The sequence below is a fragment of the Mustela erminea genome, chromosome 8, assembly GCF_009829155.1.
Source record: "Mustela erminea isolate mMusErm1 chromosome 8, mMusErm1.Pri, whole genome shotgun sequence".
Classification (NCBI taxonomy): domain Eukaryota; kingdom Metazoa; phylum Chordata; class Mammalia; order Carnivora; family Mustelidae; genus Mustela; species Mustela erminea.
Genome location: NC_045621.1, coordinates 51,824,696 through 51,850,151, shown reverse-complemented (window position 1 = coordinate 51,850,151; position 25,456 = coordinate 51,824,696). Strand labels below are relative to the sequence as shown.

The 25,456-nt window shown below is 36.8% G+C and overlaps 1 protein-coding gene across 3 annotated transcripts in view; it reads right to left on the bottom strand.

Annotated features, from left to right (window-relative positions):
- Positions 1-25,456, bottom strand: part of GALNT13 (polypeptide N-acetylgalactosaminyltransferase 13) — a 538,580-nt gene that overhangs the window by 6,117 nt on the left and 507,007 nt on the right. For all 3 annotated transcript variants that reach the window (XM_032355601.1, XM_032355603.1, XM_032355604.1), the window contains one exon: positions 12,096-12,230. In XM_032355601.1, coding sequence (XP_032211492.1) covers positions 12,096-12,230 — 135 coding nt within the window. The remainder of the gene's footprint in view (positions 1-12,095; positions 12,231-25,456) is intronic.

Genomic DNA, 25,456 nt, shown 5'->3' with positions numbered 1-25,456 from the left:
ATAATTTTTTTAGTACACATAGTGATAGGTTTGTAAAATGAACTGTGCACGTGGCTCTGAATTATTACACAGATTTCACTGTTACAGTTTCATCCATTGTCTAATGCACCTTTTGCTGCAGATGGTTAAAGAAACTGGCTGACATTTATGATGCATTTCCAAGAATTCAGTCTCCTTTGCAAAAAGGCCATTTGTGAGCTCGGAGTTCACTTGAGGGCTGCAAATATTAACATGCTTTCACAAAAGCTTAGTTTTCTTAGGCATGTGTGAATTCAGTAACCATTTGGTAAACATGCAAAGAGATGTCACAGCTGTGACCCAAATGAACAAAACCGGTAGAGACGTTCCCATTTCAAAATACTAAGCACTCCATAGTATCTGTGTCTATGAGACATTCAGTGTAGACGAATGATTATCATAGCAACAAAGACCTGTGTTACTTGATCGTATGCTCACCATATTTTGGTTTTCATTTTAAGAATCTTAAAAAATATCAAACCAAACATAAAAAGAGATGTTATGGTCATATGTTTTGAAATATCATATGTGTATTTTACTTTGTGCATAATAATGATACTCATTAATAAGCATCCTTTCAGTACCTGAATGCTGAAATTTAATTCCAGTAATTTTAGCATGTGAGCCAGTCATCACATGTCTTGTCTTTTGAGTTTACATTTATATTTAGAAATCCTGTTTTTTGGACTTTTCAAATGAACATCTGAAAGATTTTTGTTTTTTTAATTTATTCATTTGAGAGAGAAAGAGAACGAGCAGGGGAGAGAGGGAGAAGGAGAAGCAGACTCCCCACTGAGCCAGGAGCCTGACTTGGGGCTTGATCCCAGGACCTGGAGATCATGACCTGAGCTGAAGGCAGACATTGAACCATCTGAGCTACTCATGCACCTCTGGATAGACATTTTAAGTCCATGTGTTTTATGCATATTAATTTATGCATATGTATTATATACATTTCTGCTCACTTTCATGGGTAATGCTTAGAACCATTTTATACGAACACCTTAAACCAGAAGAAAACTGTTTGAATGTATGGAGGGTGATTTGTAGGTGTATCTCAAAAAAGAGCATGCCCTATACTTCTGTAGCCAATATTAAAAGGTAAACATTTTTGCAGGAGGCAGCTCTGGAAATAACACTAAAAGTTGGGTTAGGGGCACCTGGGTGGCTCAGTGGGTTAAGCCTCTGCCTTCGGCTCAGGTCATGGGATCCTGGGATGGAGTCCCACATTGGGCTCCATGCTCAGCAGGGAGCCTGCTTATCCCGCTCCCTCTGCTGCTCCCCCCAATTGTGCTCTCTCTCCTTCTCTCACTCTCTGTCAAATAAATAAATTCTTTTAAAAAAAAAAAAAAAGTTGGGTTAAAAAAAATGCATGCAATGAAAATGGTGGAGAAACACTGCCTGGACAATTTTAATTTGTTTGGATTAGGACTGCATATCCTGGGCTGCACTATCCTGAGGAAAGACTGAAAGGAAAATAGGATTGTGGTGGGATGGTTCATTGGCAATGAGCAGGAAATTAAAAGCACAAGGCTATTAGACAGGAAGGAGATTTCAAGATTGAGGCCTTTGTTGTTCTTCCAATACATGAAATCAAGCTATTTATATAAAAAAAGAGAGAGAGAGAGAGAGAGAGAGAGGTAGAGACAGAGAGAGAGGATGAAATGGCCAAAGGCCAAAGATAGGCAAGAAGATGGTTAATTTACGCTTATGGTGCCAGGGATGATGCTATTGGCTTATGAACCAGCAACCAACATGAAAAAAAGGATACAGAACAAAACACTTATTCTAGAAAATTTCAGTTAAAATCAACAAAATATTCTTTATTTTTGTTATGTACCTAAGGTCCTTTGTGTATATATGTTCTCTTTCAAAAAAGCCATTTGCCTTTGCTTGCTTTGATTAGATCTTTTTGTTTTAAAATGTATATGACTTTAAGGATCAGATCAAATTATGTGTTAAGTACACAAATAATGATAGTTTTAGTAAAAGATTAGGTTTTTTTTTTTGGTAACAAGTATTTTCTTTGAAGGAATTCACTCCTCAAAAGCCACCGCTGTAAAGATAACAAGCAACTCACCAAAAACCTCCCCTTTTTAATGGAGTGCAGTGGAAAAATTAGACAGCTTAGGGTCAGATAGGGTCAGATTAGACAGAATTTTGGGAGAGTTTCTGCTCCCCCATTTACTAGCCATGAAAATTTGGGCAAGCTACCAAATCAGTCTGAGGAATCAGATTCTTTGTCAGAAAATGCTTAATTATACTTAGGAGTATTTAAAAATGCCTTTTTCTCTTCCGCTTAAAAAAGTTAACCTTTAGTCAACTATGTAACTGTGATCCCTTAGCAATCTGATAAGATTGTTAAACGATGTTAACATGTTTCTAGGCAACATGGCAGATGGTAAAAATAACCTCTGAAGAATAAACTGCATCTGTATCTGATCAACTACATTATAAATAACTGATAGGAAACTCAATTGTGGACTTCTCAAAAGTGTCAAGACTTGAATTTTGCGTGTGTTCTGGGTCTTAGGAGCTGGGCTATGGAGTTGTTACAGAGATGTCTCCTGTGAGTGTTAAAGCCGCATCAGCCTGATATGGCTCTCAGCCCCTCCCAGTGGGCTGTCACCTATGGAAAAGCTGGCTCCCATAAGCTAATACAAACTGCTAAGAGGTCTGCTGAGAGAAGTTAAGTTGTGGTTTCTGTCCGAGAATTCTGTAAGTAAACTCATGAGACTAAATGTCTAGGTAACCCTAACAAGACCCCTTGTTCGGCATTACACTACCAAGTATGCTTTGGAAACAAACATAATGTATGTCAATTGCCTTGTACACACACACAGTTCTGTGTGCAAGGAGTCCAGACTTTTCCAGCTTTCTAACACATCTCCAATGTAGTTCTAATGTCTCTCCGCGCCTCTCTATACCTCATTCAGCCTTGTCAGGAGCATTCCAAGCTCAACTGTGCCTTCTACTGACAACCTTTACCTGGTTCACTGGAACCAGAACAATGCCCTAACTTCCCATGTGTTGTCACAGGAAGGTACTGCACAATGTAATATCCTTTATTTACAGGTCAATAACCCCCTTAAGATCAAGAACTAGGACATATTCTTATTTGCATTCTTTATAAAAATTCCATAACAGTTTGACTTCAGCTGAATAATGATTCATTTTATCGCTTACTGAGGAGATATTCACAAATCACACAAGTGATAAGAGGTAAAAATTTTAAAAAGCTTTTATTATTATATCACTTCACCAACCACAAAGAAATACTTAGATATAATTTATAAAGTTACTGAAAAGTACATCTTAGTTTTCAAAAATGCATTTGCTTAAAGTCTCAGGTTAAAATAAATCCTAGAAAAGCTGTCCTAAATGTGCACACAGTGGAAGTATTGGAATAAAAATTAACAAAATTAATTAATTTTAATGTTCCAAAAACAATCCTTTTTTTGGCTATGTTAGTTTTTTTAACTGATTTTTCTCAGCTCTAATGCAAAATCTACTGTTACATAAACATGGCTATAGTTAGCCTTAAAAGGAGCTAATGTAATGTATTCTGTTAATTATATTTATGCATGTAAAAATATTTGAAATAAAGTGAAAACTGGAAAATACTTTTAATTAATAATAGAGCAAACACTACTTAATATAGTCAGCTTCCAAATTAACACGCAGCTAAGAAGTAAAAGACAGAAAAATAATTCCATGGAGAAATAGCACATAAAGATTTTTTTTAAGTACATTTTAAAGAAGTTTCTAGATTTTAGTAACAGAACATGACAAAATTAGTAAAATAATTTTAGCACAGTCTACAACACAAACTTCCAAAACTTATTAGAGAATGTAATCAGTAGGACTCTTAAAAATATTCCTAAAAACTTCCATCCTTGTATAGTTTCTTAGTAGCCATTTTTGCAAAGGGCTATCATTACATGTTTCCACAGTGGGCTGTTGGGAGCCATCAGCTACTCTGCTTACTGAGAGACAGGACTGGGTGATTATGTGAAGAAGAGTGTGGGTCTGTTTGACAAAGAAAATAATGAATAATGACAAAATCAAGTACAAAGGCAATAATAAATCAATCATTCTTGGCAACATACAATTTCTACTGGATAAGGATGGCAAGCACACATCACAATAATTGCACCCATGGAAGTATGAGCCACCTCCTTTTAGATGGCGTTAGTATTAACTGTATTAACTAGGGGTAAATGAAGATAAGCCTGGGAAGCTAGAGAAGAGCCTGAGATCAAATGGTGAAACATTTTAAGCCAAAGGTTATTTTGGGCAGAAAAGGTATATTCTCAGTGTTCATTCTAGTGATAATTTTTTTTTTTTTTTTTCAGTTATGGTTTTTGGCTGCTTCATTCCTTTGACCTAAATCTGAGTGGACCCAGTGGAAAATTCAGGGGATGATTTAGCTTTAACTCTTTGCTTCACTTTGTACAGTGTGGTACTTGAATTATTTCCATAATGTTTTCACAGGGCTAACCTGCGTTAACCTGTTTCCATTATGTTTTCACGGGTCTAACCAGGGTTGCACATTGGCATGGCCACGATGAGCTAAATGTCAATTAGAACGTTAAGGAAGAGCGGAAAAAGAAAAAGGTCAGCTCCACTTGGGCTCTTAATTTGGCCTAATTCTTCTAAACACAATTTGTAATTAATTAGATTCTTGTTTTTCATATATTTCCTCTTTAGGAGCTTGAGCTCCAGGAAGGCCAGGAACTATGACTGCATACGTCATCAAGCCCAGTGCCTGCCCACGGGAGGCACTTTGTTTTGACTGAAACACATGGTGAATGGCCAATGCAGAAAATAAATTCTGATAAAATTGGACTACATTCCTTTGGCAGCTCAAAGGACACAAATTATTAGATTTTCCATTTCAAGGACAATGGTAGACAACGATTTATAAAGATATGAAAGGTAAGATTATATATGATTTTATTTGTAAAATGATAATGTTCACTACATAGTCTGATTGGTTAAGGAGGCTAGTTTTGTTTTCATTTTTGTTTTTTTAGCCATACCTGAATTTCCTATCTATCCTGTTTAAAATTCCTAAGCTTGCTAATCCTCTACCTTCAGTGATGTTTCTTTTTAAACCAAATTTTTCTTGGTAAATGTCATGTTAACATCAAAGTGATTGTGAATTTCATCTGTTATTAAAAACAAAAACAAATTATGAAGTTGCTCTTGATTTAAAATGAAACAAAACTTGGTCTTACTTATACTCAGGAAACAGAACTCCAGAACATAAACACACTATAATTCTTTTCATAAATACATTTGTAGTATTTCCCCCAAAATATTATCATGTGAATTACCATGAAAAAAATTCAAAGAACTTTCACTCCTGCTGCTTCTAAAACCCATTAAACCAGAAGAAAAATTAGAAATCTCAAATAATTTCATTGAGATAAAGGGTATTTTTCATTTTACAAAATACCCACAAAAACATTTAGCATTTTTATTTGTTTGAAAAAGAAATGTAGTTTACTTATTTTTCTGAATATTCTTTCTAGAAAAGATACCAATTACTAATATTTTATGTGTTTTCTAGTTATTTCTAGCATTTATATTATGCAAATGTATTAACTGTGGTCATCCAATTAAATATACTCCCACTTTATTGTGGGTTTTCTTATCAATTCTTATCACCTTTGTTATCATTAAAGTAATCTAAAAACATAAGAAATACACAATTTTTACGAAGTAGATTTGCCAAAAGTCATTTCACTTTTCCATTTAGAGGGAGTATTTTTCCAATTTGGAGCTATTATAAGTAATGCTATCACAAACATCTCTGATCATCTCTCTCCACATCTACAGCCATTTATTCAGAAATGATTCTTAGAAGGGAAATCACAAGGTCAAAAGGTATGAACATTGTAATATATAATGGCAAAGTTTTTAAAAATCTGTAATAATTATTTGGTACTATAGCAGTAGCAGCTAACATTTCTTGTGCTTATATGCCAGGGTACTGTATGTGTGTCAGTTTTACTACACCTACACCATTAATGTGTGTCCCACTGAAAACATTTCTTGACATAGGATAATAAAGAGATAAAAGAACACAGATGAAATGATTTTTTATGTATTTTTAATAGTTACAAATAGCCCATGAAAATGGAAAAATAAGGTTAATTTAAATATTTCTCCTGTGCTGATTATTCAAGGCTTTGCTTATTTTTATATTGGGTGTACACTTTTTTTTTTCTTCTAACTCCTTTTTATGCAGCATATCAGCCCTTACCATACTTGTTGCTAAGGCCTCTCACAACTTTGGAAGACTGTCACATTCACTCAGTTTTGAAGGTAATGTGACATTCCAGCTGACAGGAAGCATACGGCCACATATCTCTTCCTATTGCTTCATTTAAAATATTTTCTAGAAAACAGGGTAATATGAACCCTAAGCTAGATTGGTTTTTGTTTATAATATTACTTAATTATTCTCCTCTGAGGTATAAAACACTAGTATTTCTGACAGAATTTTAGACATACTGCTTTAAGGTATATAAGAAAACGATGCGTAACTCCTGCCTTTAAACACACCTGTATGTTTTGCTATCTAAGACAAGATGTGTCATGGAGGATCCCTCCATCTACCCTTTTGAAGAGGCAATGACTATGGAAATCAGGCTAGGAAAACAAGGTTCATGACAAAGTAAGACGTACAAAATTATAAAATCAAGTCATATTTTTGTACCTTCTTTATTAAAAAGCACTAAGTGAAAAACCTGATAATTTAATGAACAGAAATGATTGCATGGCTGATTAAAGAGTTAATCATATTGGCCTCTGTGTAAAAGATGCCATACTAAGATCAAGTTTAAAGAGTTAAAGAGTTTAAAATGAAACTCAATTGACTGTTATATATGATAATGAACAAAGTGAGAAAAAAAACAGACTGTTACAGATCTTTAATAGCCAAGGTAGAAAAAATTTCCCTATTGGTTAAGTGCAAAATCATAATTTAAAAAAATATATAATAAAGTTGTTATTCAAAATATGAAGTATGATCTCCTGACAAGGTGAACCATGTTTTATTAGAACAGAATATGAGCATGCTAAAGACCAAGTGTAAATGTTTAAGAAACAAGAACTAAAACTGACATACTATACTACCACAGTTCCTATTCACTACTTGAGTCTACGTAAGAAACCACAGCTACGGATCAGTGGGAATGCGGAAAGGTAATACTAATCAGGTATACACAGCCTTCTAAAGGTAAAGTGAGCCACTGTTTTCATTAGGAGTGCTACACAGGAGAATAGCCGTGTTGCCATTATAGACTACTTACCTTGAAATTATACTGCCATTTACCTGATTTCTGATAAAGGTAAATAAAAGAGGAGGTATTAAGTAAAGTCTAAATATAAGCTTGTGTGATTTCAGTAAATACCAATCCAACATATTTTCCCTACTGAAAAAAATCCCTTATCTTGTGACTCTAGGAAACACTGGATACAGATGGATATTGAATTCATCTTCTCAGTCAACTTGCTCAGTCACATGAAAAACAAGACTTATTTTTAGCATCATATTTTGCTCCCTTATTTTTTTTCTTTGTTGCATAGTATTTGTTGAGCATAAGTGTTCTGTTCTAAAATTAGATTCTTACACTGTATATAGCTGCTTGGATGTTCTAAAAGAAATGTGATTATGTGCACTTATTGTCAGAAAATGTAAATTTCAGATGGATTGGAACACAACTGCAGTGTTCAAACAGAATATGAGAAAATCTGAATAAAACAGAATGGATGGATGACAGAACTTTATAAAAATAATCTTTTTTAAAAGATTTTATTTATTTATTTATTTACTTGTTTGAGAGAAAGAAGAAGAGGGAAAGGGAGAAGCAGACTCCCCTGCTGAGCAGGGAGCGGAACACGGGACTTGATCCCAAGAGTCCATGATTGTGACCTGAATTGAAGGGAGATGCTTAACTGACTGAGCCACCCAGGTGCCCCTAAAAATATCCTTAAAAATGTTTCAGTGAGACACAATTTAGGGTTCCTTTTCTGTGTTAGTTCTGTGGCAATGGCTTTCATGGCAACAAAATGTTCAGGTAATTTATTTAAGAGATTCTAGACCAGGTGAGGGTCTTGTAGTTCTGCTAATGATGCTCAGTTGCCCCCAAACTGAACATGTTTAGCCAGCTATAAAGTGGTAACTGAATTAAATTCATGACCATGCTAAAAACTACTTAGCTAAGGAAGTAGGAACCCAGTAGGAACCTCTATATTTCAAATCAAAGTTGGCCAAAGACATGTATTTATTACCAACATGTGCTTAGTTTCATTCAAATAGAAGGAGAAGCAATTAGATCATAATGAATATGTGTAAAGTTTGTAAGCAATTAGACCATACTGACAAAGTGGTTTTATGACTATTCAACAAAACAGACAATTTTTAGCAATTAGACCATACTGACAAAGTGGTTTTATGACTATTCAACTAAGTAGACAATGTTTATTGCAGAACATCTTTCCAGTTATTAGAGGAGAAATTCTATGTGAATAAAATTTGGTACCACAAATAACTGATAATATTTAATCACTCCTTTCATTTATTATCGTAATACATTTAACTTATCAGGTCAGCATCATTTAAATGCCTAATTGTTTCTAGTTTCTCCATGACCTCAAGAGGCAGGGTAGCATAGTAGAAACACGGCTAAATTCCGTGCCAGAAACCTGGGGTCTAAAACCTAGAGAAGCTATTTAAACACTCTTATATTTAATAATGTAAAGAATAAAAATAAAGATATAATCTTACAAGCCTATTGTTAGAACTGTTGAGAAAACCGATGGAATTACAATGAATTTCATTCCCTTTCTTTGCCCCCACCCCTCACCTAAGAAGAGGCTTTATGAATCGGTTTCAGTTTTTCTCTGCATATTCCAATAATTCTGCTGCTATTTATGACTTGCTTTTCTAAAACTGAAAGTACTATAGGTGACAAAGTGTTGGAATATTTGACCTGTTCACACCGAGTTTTGCATTGTCCTGGTAACTAGCTTTCTTTGATTACTTCCTTAGAAGTGAACTCCGGTCCCTGCCGCTGGCGGTGTGATCTTTGTGCTTACTTTTCTCCTGATAAAGGCTGAAAGAAGAGAACTTGAAGAAAAGTTTCAGCTCTTGTAATTCTGTGACCTCTACCAAGTTTTATTCTGCTTTGATAGTACACCACCTCAGAGGTTTCTCAAAGAAAAATAATTTTGCCTTTGACAGCAGCAGATAAAGAACTGAATTTAAAAAGTAGCAGGCAGCATTTCCTACTTCCCACAGGGTGGATACCAGACGACCAGCCCAACGTGGCAATGACTCTTCTTTTCCATCTCAGCATCTCTCACCCTTGGGCCCCCTATGAGTTCCCCTTCTCTCCTGTAGGCCTGTCGTTTTCCACAGCGTATTTATGCCTTTTTCCTAACTTTGCAATAATTCCAATAGTGTATAAAAAGACTAAGAAAGATAAGTAGATGTTTGGCCACTGTCTAGACCTACCCTTCTCAGACTTTAATATGTATGTAAATGACCTGGGGATTTGTTAAAAGGCAGACTGATACAGGGTTCTCAGGTTCCTAAATTCCAAAAAGTTCCCAGGTGATGTTACTAGTCCTAGAATCACACTTTAGGTGGCGAGGGTTGGGACTATTCTATAGATTAAAATGACCCCGTGTATTATATTTTCATTTCTTTTTAAATAAAGGCCTCTTTCTGACATTTTCCACAAATAAAATCAGTCTTATTTCAAAGCTGAAATTTCTAAAAAGACAACTCATTATTCCTACAGTTATTTGATTATTTTGTGACTTCTCTACATTGTGATTTATATAGTCATAAAATTGGCAAAAAAATCTATACTATGATTTAAAATATTAAATTTAGGCATCACAATTTAACTTTTTTAAAGATTTATTTGTCAGAGAGAAGGCACAAACAGGGGGAGCGGCAGGCAGATGGAGAAGCAGGCTCCCTACTTAACAAGGAGCCCGATGCAGGACTCGATCCCAGGACCCTGGGATCATGACCTGAGCTGAAGGCAGATGCTTAACTGACTGAGCCACTCAGGCATCCCCACAATTTAATTTTGAAAATATAAACATATAGGAGAGTAGAGTAAGCTATGTTACATAATCATCACAATGATCAGATTATTTAAAAACCATTTCTCCATATTTATAGCATATTATAAGCTTTTTTCACGTGTGTTCTAGAAACGAAGTTTACATGATCTAAAATATTGCAATGCTTGAAAAATCCTACAACAGATAACTACTAGTTATCAAAAATAGTAAATTTACAAAAACCATTTCTCTGTCCTAGGTGAAGCAACCTTTATTTTTTTTTTTTCCTCTTTTAAGACTGTCAAAATCCCTTAGTATTCAAAAATCTTTCTATTGGCTGGTAAAAACATAAAATATACACCTATATACTAACAATATGGTTAGTTCAAAAATTAAAGAATCTGACTTATGACTATAGCAGCCATCATCTACGCAAAGATGAAAGAAAAATTTGAAGATTTAAAGTGGTATCCTGAAATTCAACACTGCTTCATCTTATAAAAAGTATATACACTCATCCCCCTTGCCTTAGAAATATATAGTAGATTTCTTTATTTTTCATGCAAGCCCAACAAAGTCCTGAGCTCCTGGTGAAAACTAAAGGGCAACAGCAACAACAAAAAATTTTATTTAAAAAAATACTACTTTCAGGATTTCTCTTTTATCTGAACATTTATCGTACTTTTCCTAATAGAAGAGGGAGGGAACCAAAGTTCCAGGTTTACCTCCGTATATTATTGAAGGAAGTATCTTCTGCAGTCTTAATATTAAGGGTGGTATGATGAGAGCTCAAGAGGAAAAAATACGCGGGTCAGACTGAGGTAAACAAGGTACCGGGGAGACAAGAGTCTGAACAGAACACACTGGTCTATTATAGGAAAGATTCGAGATGTTCACCCTTCCTTATGTCCCAGAAGAGCACTGTATGTCCAAAGAGCTCAGTTCTATTATTTAAATTTTAAGGTCAAATTTTAACCCTACATAATCAGTTTCAAATTACGTAAAACTTCAATAAGTTTTCCTATTAAGAAACTACAACATCATGCAATTTGAAATGACATTCAAATAAGAAGGCCTTATTGCAATATCAATAATACCAAGGACTCTGTAGATTGGTTTTTAAAATGTTACACTGGTTGAGTATCTTGGGCTGAGGTAGAACACTACATTTGTGAAATTCATTTGCCTCTAGTGTATTATTTATCTTGCAAGAGTAGTTTATTTCTTATCTTAAATAAGTCACCAACCATTTAATAATGTGGAAAATGTAACACAGATGACCCAATTCATTTTGCTAAGCCAAGGAAACTGAAAGAAATGAAGCTGTTTCAAGGCAACTTCTTTATGGAGAAGAAGATATTTCTTTTTTATTAGCTCCATCTGATGGCTGATCTGGTTTTTACACACTGCCCAGCTATAAATTTCCAACTGTAATTTTATTGTTTTCTCTCCCACTCTTCTATCAGAAAGATGTGCTATATTGAGAAAATGCTGTTTAGTTGATTATGGGCCTAATTACTTTATTGAATTTTGCAAAGTATTTACTATTATAAAAAGCATTCATGCTTCCCCGCCCCCTGCTTTTTTTCCCCTTAAATTGAGAAGGACAAATTTCACCGATTAAAACAGTATAAAATTTGAAAAATGGAAATATTGTTGATATTGTCCTATAATGTGCATCTTTATACACACCTCTCAGATAACCATAGCTGGTCCCTTTGCCTAATTTATGTTAAGCATGTACACATGCTAACACATTTTAAACACATAAAAATGACTATTTTCCTTATTCATTTTGTATACTAATGAATGCGTTTGAAAAAACCCTATTTATATACTATACCATTCTAATGCTATCAGAGGAATGCATGCTTGAAAATACAGTTCTTCTAGTGCAGAAAAAAGAGCTCAGAATTGAAATGTATTTGAAATATATAACTGGATTTAAGCACTAAATAGTAAGTAAATTAAGGAAAAGACTATACCTCAGGATCATATTCCCATAACTGGTTTCCTCTCATGTGGTGGCATTTTAGCATGATTACGGGTCCACTGAGTCTAGACACATCCAAGCATAAGTCATCGGTTCGGATTTCTTTGTCAGCAGTATAAGAAAATACCTGAAAATATAAAATTCAACTGATGAAATAATCCCCTAAAAACAAGAAAGTCACAGTATAGCAGAGTTCTCTGTGGAAACATTCGTATCAACTTGTGTTTTCAAACGGTCTATGCTGTGTGATCTTGAGAAAGTGAGTTCGCATCTCTCAGTCCCTTTCTTCAACTGGAAAATAGGGACAGTGTAGAACACAGATAACACTGTTATTGTGAAGCCTCAATTTAACAAATTATTAAACACATTATTTTCCAGCACCATATTTCCTGCCCTGTACTTGCCTTATGTATCTCACAACAGACTCAGTAAAATAAAGTTAACTATAGGGATATAGTTATATATATGTATATATATGTATAGATGTAACTATACAGCCCTTGTTCTCACCACATGACCAATTCCCTAATTCTATAGAGAGAACGATGTTTTTCATGAAGACATTTAAATCTTTCTCTCCATAAGAACATCATGCAAATTTTATTAAATACTGTCAGTGTGTTTCCAAACATTGTAGAATTAGCTTCTCTAGAGACCTCATTAAAAAAAGGTAGGCTCTATACTTATCTTTATCAGATGATTATAGCTGGTGTTGGCTATAGTACTTCTCAAAATAGCCAAGAAATGTTACAGTGGATTGTAGATTCATTGTTAGCTAACTTGAACTGATACTATAATAATCTCTATTTTTTAAACTCCTGGTATGAATATTTTATTTATAACATTGACTATTAAAGGGTCACAAGAGTTATTAAGTTAATAATTATGGAAGTTATTTTCTTCTGTTTGCTCTGGTAAGCATGCTTCAATATTCTGTGGGTATTTTTTTCCTTACAATGTCAAGAGGTAGTGTAATGAGGAAGGTTATTTGAGGATCTTTTAGTTTCCCAAAACAGACTGGTAAAATTAGAGGAAGTCAGCTCAATATTCCCCTATAAACTCTGGAGCCCTAGTGTGTAAGCTGAACGAGTTAGTCTTGAAAGGGTTGCCTCTCCAGAACTAACTAAGGGCTTCCCTGAAAATCATAGGTGGTAGGAGAAAAACGCAAAAGAAATTCTTCACAAAGATGTAAAAACTTGAGAAAAACTTGAGTACTTTTTAATAAAGATTTTATTTATTTATTTGACAGACAGAGATAACAAGTAGGCAGAGAGAATGGGGCGGGGGAGGCAGGCTCCCTGCTGAGCAGACAGCCTGATGCGGGGCTCCATCCCAGGCCCCTGAGATCATGACCTGAGCTGAAGGCAGAGGCTTTCACTCACTGAGCCACCCAGGTGCCCTTAATATTCGCACTTTTAATGGAAATTATGATTAAATTAAGAGAATAAAAGAAACACCTATCAGATAATTAGTACTATATCCTTTCCAAACATGGTCTTCATTAATACAATATTTAATTTCATATAAACATATTTAAGTAAATGAATCTAGTAATAAACCTTAATTTGAAGGAGGGAAATTTCTAGAGAAATTTCTTTAATCTTTTGCTTTAATGTGAAGTGTAATTTTCCACATAGAAATTATACTTTTAGGGGCGCCTGGGTGGCTCAGTGGGTTAAGCCTCTGCCTTCCGCTCAGGTCATGATCTCAGGGTCCTGGGATGGAGCCCCACATCGGGTTCTCTGCTCAGCGGGGAGCCTGCTTCCCCCTCTCTCTCTGCCTGCCTCTCTGCCCACTTGTGATCTCTCTGTCTGTCAAATAAATAAGTAAAATTAAAAAAAAAATACTGCAAAAAAAAAAGAAATTATACTTTTAGTTGTATACAGATGCCAATGTAAATAGAAACACCAAAGTATCCATATTTGTCACTAATTTTGTACACATTTGCCACTAATTTTGTATAATTATGGCCTGAACAATGATTTCTCCTCAGATCTCTTACGATAGTTTGGAGACTTTACCTGTTGAGAGAAGTCAACCACATTCTTTGCTCCTTAATTCCTAACTGTAATTCATTTATTGTCAATCAGTAGCTATTTTAAGTGATTTATATTCAAGAAAGATATATTTGTAGAATATTTTCTGAGCTTATATATACTATCTGAAGTTATCTTTCTTTGGCCTTTGCACTTTAAAAAAAGTACTTGGCTCACAAATAATTTTTCTTTAAAAAAATCTGTATAGGGATGGCTGAGTAGCTCAGCTGGTTAAGCGGTTATCTTTGGCTCAGGTCATGATCCCGGGGTCCTGGGATTAAGCCCTGTGTTGGGCTCCCTGCTCAGCAGGGAGCCTGCTTCTCCCTCTCTGTCTCCGTCTCCCAGCTTGTGCTCTCACTCTCTCTCTCTTCAAATAAATAAATAAAATCTTTAACAAAAATCTGTATATAATGCTTTCATTGTTTTCTGGCATTAATTAATTGGTTAACAAATCCTAATGAATAATTAACAGGCTTAATTTATTTTTCATACCTGAGAATCTCATTTTTATGCCGAGGTGTTCCTAAGATTGTTTATATTCTGTATAAGAATAAGTGCATCAGTATACATACGTCTTTCTTGATTTTTACCTGGAAATTATTAGGCTTGATCTCAATTATTTACCCTTTATATCTATTATCTTTTTACCCATAATTGTCATCTTCATGCTTTTTATATCTCCTACCGCAGGAGGTTCATGGAACTCACTTTGGGACAGATGAAAATTTTACATGCAAAGTACTTTGTAGAGATCTAGGTACACAGATAGCAGTGGCTGACAGCTAGTGTTATTACCCCAGGCTTAGAGGTGCTCCCAGGATGTGGCCTTGTATATGGACTCCTGCCTTGATAGTATGTCCACTTCCCAAAGAATTTTAGAACAGGAGCCCACCAGGCTCGGCTCTTGCCTCTGTGTGCCGATCCCTAGGCACACAGTCTTGAGGAGGGGCTCTCATACCAATGATAGACTATCCTGACCCTTGCAGCATATATAGTCAGCCTCTACTGAGTTTCTTACGACTTTGGGGACAACCTCAGATCTCATTTTAGATTCTCCAGGAAGTGAGGACTCCCTACAGCCGTTGCCTGTGTCAGTACCCCACATCTCAGTTTGGTACGTGTAGTTCCTGGCAGAGTATCTGCCTGACCTGCTCTCCTGTTGCAGTTAAAAGACTTATACCTGATTATAAGGTAAGATTTTCAATTCTGAACACATATGAAGCACATTAACTTAATCATCACACATGGTGATGGCTTTACAAGATCGAGTCCCTCATTAGTGAAGTCTACTTGTATGTTCTTTTACAAAAATTGGACACTATTCCCCCCTTTCTAGTTACCACTCAAATTTTATCACTGGTTATCAATACTGATTCTCACAAAAACCAGAAGTGAGTTACACAAATACTAGATTTAGCACGTATTTCAGTTGCTTCAATGCCAGGATGATTCTAGTAACAATGCATTAAATCAAAGTCTCATCACTTTAAACGAAGGGGACGAGAAGCAGAGTAAAATAATCAATCTCAGTGTCCTTCCATCCGTTATAAAAGAGGAATATGGAGAAAGTTAACATTCACTGAGCACCTATATGTGTTAGAAACCGCGTGTGACACAGTTCATGCATATTATATTAAATAAGTTTGCCCTGTTGTTCCATTGTACAATTACATTCATATTCCTATGTGTACCAACTTAATATTGCAAAGTGTAGTACGCAGAGCTTTTTACATGAACTGTACAGATGCAGTAATTTATGGTGCTTTGAGTATTCCGTTTTGCACTAATCTTCACATTTGTTCTAACACATAAAATTACGAGCCATCTAGCACGACACATCTTCTTGTGTAGTCTGCTGGTCACGCTTGCTCTAGAAACAACCACCACAGAGGCCAATTTTACTCAATTGTTCTAGGTTCAGCTTTCTTATAAGAAGTGATAGATCCTTTGGTCCATTTTTGTGGGCCCCTCCAAAACTACTCTGATGACTATAACAATGCAGTTTTTATTGTCTCCTATTACATTAGTTTGCTATGGCTGCCAGAACAAAGTACCTTGGACTAGATGGCTTTTAATCTCCTCAGAGTACTGGAGGTCGAAAGTTCTAGATCAGGTTATCAGTGCAATTGGTTTCTCCTGTGGACCTCTCTCTTTTGCTTGTGGATGACCATTTTTAACCTGTGTCCTCCATGGTCTGTCTTTGATGCCTGTGTCCTGATCACTTCTTCTTATAAAAACAACATCCATATTAGGTTAGGGACCACTTTAATTATCTCAGTCACATCGTTAAAGCTCCCGTATCTCCAAATGTCACATTCTCAGATACTGGGATTAGAACTTCAACATACGAATGGGGAGGGGGACACAACTCAGCCCCTAACACCCTTACATTGAAGAAAATAATGCGTCTTTCCCTACTCCTAGATGGAAACTATAGGTATTTTTGGTTACTTGTCCAGGACCCCTAGGAATTCAGTTCAGAAATTAGAATGGTCTGTTTAACATTATTAATTGAAATTCTGAATGGAATGTAATTCCAAATCTTCTCCTTTGCTTGAAATTGGATGTGCTATAGGCTGGAAGCCTGCAGTGGGATAGGGCTTCGTCAACTTCTCTATTTTACCATCTTGAGAACTTCTTTTCTTTTTTATCTGTCTTGCCTACTCTCATATTCCCCCAGGCTGCTAACTGGGTTTTGATTCCCCCAGGGTCATAAAAGCCTCTGTAAGAGGTCTTACCTAAACTGTCTCTTGATAACTCCTTCCTGATCTCTGGCATGGCAGAGATTTCAAGCTCCTTCTTCTGGGAGCATTTATGGTTCTTGGGAGATTCTCATTGCTAAGCACCTCTCACTGTGTGCTAAGAAGATGACAATGCGTGTTTTGTAAGTGGGTCACTTCTTACGACTTGAGCAACTTGGGGAGGCAAGCTGACTCAGGCGGCGGAGTCACTTGGTTGTCACAGGCCAACTTTATAATGTGTGAATCAAGTCACAGCCTGCCACATTCCCCAAGAGCACCAAGCACACAGCAAACAAGCGCTTAAAATGGTGTTCTGTGTAATCTGCAGGGCCTAGTGCCAAATGCAAATGCAGGATTTACTGTTCAAAAATTATTAAGGCTTTCCAATTGTAAGGCTCTGCTTGAGGGCATGGGTTGCACAGCCAGGAAGGTGCCCCTGCCTGGAGTCCTCCTCAGTAAGGTTTGTCCCTGGAAACTAGGGTCTCACTCCCTCTTCTCTAGAGGGAGGGCAACTGCTCTTTTCAGAGAACCCGAATCCTCTCCATCTTGTGATACCTCCTGTTATGGGTTGAATTGGGTCCCCCAAAAGAAATGCTGAAGTCCTTCACCTCTAAGCACCTCAGAATCTGAATGTATTTGGAAGTAAGGTCATTGCAGATGGGATTAGGTAAGTGATGAGGAGATCATACTGGAGAGGGTGGAGGCTTAGCCCGAAATGGCTGGTGTCCTTAGGAGAACACGGAGATGGAGACATTCAAAGAAAAAAATGCCTCCGTCGGAGCAATGCATCATCACAGGCCATGGGGATGCAGATAAACACCACAAGTTAAAAGCAGCAACAAATGCTTCTCCCTTACAGGTTTTGGAAGAAATAGGCCTCTCCTGACACTGTGATTTCTGACTGAAGCCTCAAGTACTGAGACATAATGAACTTCTATTGCTCACGCCACACGGTTTGTGCGAGTTTGTTATGGCGCCCTAAGGAACTTACACGCCTCCTTTGATTCCGTATGATGGCTGAAGGGTCTAAGAGTCTTGGAAGCAGTTTCCAAAGTGTCTGCAAATTCTGCACAGGGAAGTCTGATTTTAGATTTCACATCTATTTTATCTTGCTGTCTGGGCTGAAATTTTAACATTCAGTTATGATCTCCGAAAGCATCAATCATTTTTACAATCATTTTTCTATTGAAATGTATCTTCATAAGGTGGTTCTTGACTTTGATGAGGTGAATTACCTGCCTTTTTTTTTTTTTTTAAAGAGTTTATTTATTTATTTGACAGAGATCACAAGCAGGCAGAGAGGCAGGACGAGAAAGAGAGAGGGGGAAGCAGGCTCGGGCTGAGCAGAGAGCCTGATGCGGGGCTCGATTCCAGGACCCTGAGATCATGACCTGAGCCAAAGGCAGAAGCTTTAACCCACTGAGCCACCCAGGAGCCCTGAATTACCTGCTTTTATTGTAGACTTTATAGGGACCAGATTAATTTCTGTTTCTGAATTGATGTACTCAAATGAGTTTACGAGAAATTCCTAACATATAAAAGGTGACAGCCAATTTCAGTCTCAGTTCTTTACAATATTAACATTTTTTTTAGAGAAGGAAGCATTTTCATTACTTCACATATGCATGTGGTTTGTTCTGGATTTTTCACTTTGGGGAGTATGTTCAAAGGCATTTATGTTCACCCCTTTGAAAAATCTGAAATTTGAAAAACTGCAAGCAAATTTTGCTCAGATTTGTAGCATAAGCAGCTGCTGGCAAAACGGTCAAAGCAAAACAAGACGCAGAGCTGGTTCACTTGTTCTGTGAAGAGGCACAGGAACCAAACGCCCTCTGCTGGCTCTGCATTGCTATAGGGTTCTTCCATCTTAACTGGAAGAAGAAATACTTTGCAATACAAACACTAATTTTCATATATTTACATTACGCTCATATATATCCTATGTGTGTTTAAAAGCCTCATAAGTGCATTTGATTCAGCTTTATTATAGAGGTGGTGATTTTTTCTAGATTTAGTTATGAATTTATAAAGCACTTCTGTTGAGTTCTTCCAATTTACTGTGAAAGTTCACAGTTTGAAGGGGCTGTGTCACTATATGTCAGCTGCTTTGCTTTCTCTTTGAAGAACCTTAAGCCAATGGAGTTACAGGATTCACATACTTGGCCAGAGCCACTTAGTGACAGAAGTTTCTCTGGACCCCAAGCTCACTGGTTATTTTTCTTTCACTTGACTACACTGCCTCTTACATCCCATCACTTTGTTACTTTGGAACTTTGGGCCCTCTAGCAGATCGCTCTAGGTAACTGAAGTGCAGTCAATTTGAGAACTCTGTTAACAAGAATCCAGAAGGATAAATTATTTTAAAAAGCTCTCACATACATTCTAATAGTTTTCTTTCCCCCTCATTCTGTAAAAATGGCCCAGGTAAATTTGTATTGAAATAATAAGAAAAATTATTTAACAACAAAAATTAGACCTTCAGCAATGTGATTTTTCTTTCAGAATGTTCTGTTTGTCATCCCATCGTGAAATTAGCATGAGGAATGCGTAGATGGAGTTGAGTTCATCAATGGAGCTGCCAAGGAAAGAGACTTCTGCTCCCAAGTAGGATGTTTTTCTGCCTTAACTGATTTTAGGCTTCACCTCTGGCCTGTCAGCTCAGTGGTCTGGGTAGGTAGGTAAGGAGAGTAGGTAGCTTCTGTGTTATCTTTACTTCTATGTCTAAATGGTATCTATGGTCTTTTACAGATTTAATGCTCTCAAACTCTATTGCTAAAAGTAGGATGTGGGGTGCCTGGGTGGCCTAGTCAGTTGGGCATTTGCCTTGGCTCAGGTCATAATCTCAGGGTCCTGGGATGGAGCCCCGCCTGCTTCTCTCTCTCTCTCTGTGCCTCCCCCCTGCTTGTGATCTCTTTCTCTCTTTCAAATAAATAAACAAAATCTCAAAAAAAAAAAAATGGGATGTAGGTGTGCATCTCATGTTCAGTATTCCCATCCTGTCCTCAACATCGTCCAGGATGCATTAACTCTTTCTCTTTTTACTTTGATATAACTGTATATTACAACTTTACATTTCTGAATAGGTGATCAGCAAGTTACCTCATCTTTCCATCCCTGACTGGGTATGTTCTGCTCTCATCACAAGAACTATCCTAATTCCACTTTGCCCAGAAAAAGACTACTACCCAACCTGAAGTTCTAGTACCTTTTTCACTTTCTTCTTGTATCACTTTAACTACTCTCACCTACTTATCCACATTGTATTGCAGGCATGGCATCATTTGTGTATATCTTTTTAAATTTAATTAAATTTAATTAATTTATTTTTAAAGATTTGTTTGTTTATTTATTTGACAGGGGGTGGGGTGGGGAAGAGAGAGCGTACAAGCAGGGGGAAGGGCAGAAGGAGAGGGAGAAGGGACTCCTCACTGAGCAGGAAGACTGATGTAGGGTTTGATCCCAACACCCTGAGATCATGACCTGAGCTGAAGGCAAACACTTAAGGCTGAGCCACCAGGCATCCCACTTTACTCTGTCTTGAAGGGTTTTTAAGGGAGTCTACAATTCAAGATATCTAATACATAAATATTATGTTCCAGCTATTCACATTTAACTATTGTAGTGCTAAAGAATATAAATTGCAAATTTAAGCACAGTTGGATATCCCACTGGATACACTTGAACATGCAGATGTTGTTCTTTATGTGACTGTGGCAGAATTCTCAGATGGCCCAAAGATTCCTATCCAATATACATGCCCTTCATAAATACCCTCCCCTTGAGTGTGGGTGAGACTACCACAACAGGAAAGTCACTCCATGATTACTTTATGTTATATAAGACCTAGAGTTAGCCAACTTAAAGAGTGAGATCTTCCTACTGGCCTTGAAGACACACACAGTCTTGTTTTAGAGGGGGCCAGCATAGGAAGGGAACTAAGAAGAGCTTCCCACTGGTGGGAGGAGTAACTGGCAGAGAGCCAGAAAAACAAAACAAAACAAAAAACACAAAAAGCCAAACACCATAACACAAAATTATTGGAGCTCAGTCCTCCAACTGCAAGAAACTAAAATCTGCTGATAACCAGGAAGCTCGGACTCTGACCCTCCAGTGAGGTCTCAGATCTGGCCAACACCTTGATTTTAATTCTGTGAGATCCTAACCAGAGAACCAGCCATGCTGTGCCTGAATTAGACCCAGAGAACTGTGAGATTAGTAATTTTGTGTTGTCATAAGCCACTAAAGTTGTAGTATCTTGCTATACAATGGCAGAGAACTGATACAGTGAGTGACCATCAGGAAAAAGGAAATACATACAAAAATTACAATTATTCTTACCATGTGGAATATCTTCTCCCGTGCTATGTCCCTATCATTTATTCATTCAATTGTTCATCCATCTATTTATTCAACACATACTTTTGAGCATGTTAAATGCTTCAGACCTTATCTGAACCATATAGGCTCTTCATGAAACTGAATTCAAGACACCAACACCTAACAGGGTGCCAACATTTTTGTAAAAGTTTCCTCCACTCTTCCAAATCGCCTTGAGCTTTGTTCTCCATGTTCTCACTGTAATGATTTTCTGGATTATCTTCCTCTTGATGGTATTCTCTGCTATATTTCCTCTGATCATATCATTCCTTAAATATTTATTCTCTGAAGAATTTGCCCTCACACATAGAGACTGTAAGGAAAGTCAAAGGGATTATTGGATGGGATAATTTCTTTCAGTCGTAGGCAATTCAATATCTACTTTCTCTCTATCACTACCTCATTGGTTGGTACCATGGAGCACCAAGATATTTGGTCTTTGAGGTTCTTATTGATTTATGCCTGCAAATGTAAAGTAAACAGCAGCGATAACATATATCATTCATGTGACATCTATATAAGCTAGTATATTTGTTTTAGTGTTTTATCAGCCACAAACTCATGGTGAAAGACTGTGCCATCCTTTATGAATATAATTTTACTGGTATTTTGGTAAAATTTCCTCTTTTTTTTTTTTCCCCTAAAGATTTATTTGTCAGAAAGAGAGCAAGAGTGGGAGAGTAAGAGAGCCCAAGCAGGGGGAGCAGCAGGCAGTGGGAGAAGCAGGCTCCCCACTAAGCAGGGAGCCTGATGCGGGACTCAATCCAGGACCCTGGGATCATGACCTGAGCCAAAGGCAGAGGCTTTAACCCACTGAGCCACCCAGGTGCCCCTTAAAGTAGTCCTTTTGATTTATGGCATTCCTCATGGCTGCAAACCAAGGTCAGGCTCTACTGAGTTTGCAACTGAAACAAAGATTCAAATGCAAGTAGTCTGGCCATTCGATGATCCCAGAAAAGACTAGTAGGTGAACAGGGAAGGAAAAAGAACTAACAGAGGGTACATTACAGATTAATTATGCTGTGGGTAACTGGAGTTTAAACCTTAGGGATCTCTGGTAGAGAACAAGCAGTCCCATGGAAGGGTGAAGAAGCTGGGATAACATACGCCCTCCATTGGCTTGAGGTGTGTTTCCAGGTAGAATTAATTCCCCAGGAATAACTAGGTGGGCAAAGTGGCCTCTGGCAGTGAAAGGCTACTCTGACAGGTGCTTAGGCAAAGGGACAGAGGTTCTGTCTGGCTGTTGGATGCTATGATGCAAGCAGATGGAAGGAGAGAAAGTACACACCATTTGGGGAGTACCTGCTGTGAGGATCGAAGTCATTTTAAGTATATTGTATATAGAGATATGATAGACCACATATCATATATTAAAGGTTTTTTAGTGACCTTTCAAGGTAAGCATTGTATATCCTCCTTTACAAATGAGGAATAGGGTGCATGAAAAGATCAAACAGATTCCCCCACTTCACTCAGTTTATGGGAACCTGTCTTTGAAATACAGTCATCAGACCCCAAATCCCATGCTCTTCCACACACTTAACACCTGCTTCTTGAATATTTAAAGAATTAAACTCTAGACTATTCAGATTTCACTGTTTTTCCCTAAAGTGTCCATCTGATCCCATGTTCGTATTTTTCCAGGATCTCATCTGATACCACATTACATTTAACCATCAGGTCTCCTTAGCCTACAGTGACCGATGCTCAGACTGTCATCTTTTTGATGACTTTGAGTTTTGAGGAACACTGGTTAGGTATTTTACACTGTCTCTCTGTGTGGAATTGTCTAATGTTTATCTTGTGGTTAGAATGCTTTTGAGATGATGACCATGAAGGTGAAGGACCATTCTCATCGCATCATATCAGAGGTGAAGAGTGCCAACATGACTCATGATGCAGAGCCCTGGTCACTTACCCAAGGGAGTATCGGCCATGTTTCTCCACCATGAAGTTATAATCCCACCACCAGCTTTCATGTCTTACTGTTTGAAAGCAAGTCAATAAGCAGAGTCCACATGCAAGGTGGGCAACAGAGTTAAATTCTACTTTCTGAAAGGGGGATTATTGACCTAAATTATTTGGAATTCTTCTTTACAGGAGATCTTAGAAATCAATTTTAACATGTCTCTAAAAACTTGAGTCTAAAATTGGGGATCATATCTTTATATTAGATTGGTCTGTAACACACTAAGACTCATGTAATAAATCTCATTTGGGCCACTTGTTTCACTGGCAAGATGAAGACAAGTTCTCTTTAGTAGATGTAATTATAATGTGACCACTTTTGCCACACAGAAGTGGCATTTGCTCTTAGCCATGTATAAGACATGGATTGAACACTGGCCCCTGAGAGCTTTAAAGACCACTTTGATCATTCCTTGATGTTGTAATGAGCATAAAATGCGCTTCTGAATTTGTCAGGTTTATTTTATTTTATATTTTTGCAAAAGGAGTGTCTCTTAAAAAAATTCTGCATTTCCCCAACAGATGCACATGTTTTACTTCTTTTAAATATAAAGAACATCCCCATATCTATTTAGAGAGTTAGCAGCTAGAAAGTTGGAGTAGGAATATACCTATCTGGTAGGTTTTCATTAGAAGACTAAGGTCTTTTTTTAAAAACTGGAATGGACGCTAGGCTGTTTCTACAGTAACCTACTGAAACCTTTCTTTCTTTAATGGAAAGGTATCAGTTCTGTATATACTACATGTGGCTCCTTGCTCTCTATTGGATCAAGTCCTTTGATAAAAGAATAAAAGAAATGAACTGAAAGAAAGTCATATAGTCTGTCCCTGCTTGTGGTGAAATTATACTTGGGTAATAAATAACAAGAATAAAAAGCCCTTTTCATTTTTGCCTGTATTCACCATGTCATTTTTAATAACAGAAGTTCACGTCCAAGTATTTTCATGAGGTTGTATTAGGAATAGGCTACAAGCTCTCTTTTGACAACCTTTGCAGTCTGAAAGCTCTTTGCTACTTTTGTCCCTTCAAGTCAAAATTCCCTTGCTTGACATTTACATTCTATTATAATCTTAGCTCCTCTACTTATAAACTTAATGTCCCACTCTCCTCAGTCCAGGCCTTCTCTTCAGTTTGGACCAGTATCCCCGCTGTCCTTGCAGACACTCCATTCTCTGTGCTTACCGACAGCTCTGTGAAGCCTTTCAGACCCACTCCTGTTCTTACCAGAGGTTTCGCTGAATGCCTCCTAAGGCATAGCAGTACACAGACTTGTTGTTTCAACAATGACTGTTTTGTATTCTCACTGGGATTGAGTATAGGGATTGCGTGCCTATTTGTTTATTTAGATTTCATCTTGTAAAAAAGTAGAAGTAGATTTAAACAGAATTTTACATATATATGTAACATACACACAGAGAGAAATAAGAGAGAAAAAATTCATCTGCATAAAAATGGTAATGTTTTAAAAGAACAAAAGAATTCAAATAAGGCCAATATAAATATTTTCCCATAAGATATTATTAATTTTCTCTGGATAAACCAAAATATTATTAATTTTCTCTGGATAAACCATGTGTCTGGCGCAAAAAAGAAAAGGAAAAATCTGTTTCTCAGGAGACAACCAACTCTTCCTAATACTCAATGCAGTATGAAATTCTCTTAGGGACACTCATGGAAGAATTCCATGTTATGTAACAAATAGCATCTTTACCAACTTCCCTATACACAAAAAAAGAATTTGAGTTCTGGGTATATTTTCATATTCTTCTTGGTGCCCATACATTGCTGGGTATACGTATGGTGTTCAAGGAATTCTTGATTAACAGACTTTTTCTTTTTTTTTCTTTAAATGATTAGGTTTTGGTGTCTGACAAATTGCCTAAAATTATCACATTGTTCTAAGACATTTTATATAAACAATTATAGTATATATAATATATATTATATATAATAAAACAATTATATATAAGCAATTATATATAATATCTATAATAAAATTTTATACATATTTATTTATTTATTTATTCCCCCCCAAATTCTAGCTTTCTAAATTCATGAGTCTGCCCTTGGAACAAAGATTTCACAAATCATCTGGACTTGCTGCTCTTGCTTATCTAACAATAGGGATAAAGAATACTAGAACTGGTGAACATCTAGTTCAGCCATATCAATTACAGTATTAGAAACTAAAGGCTGAAAGGATAAGGAACTTCTGTACAACCACTGCTCC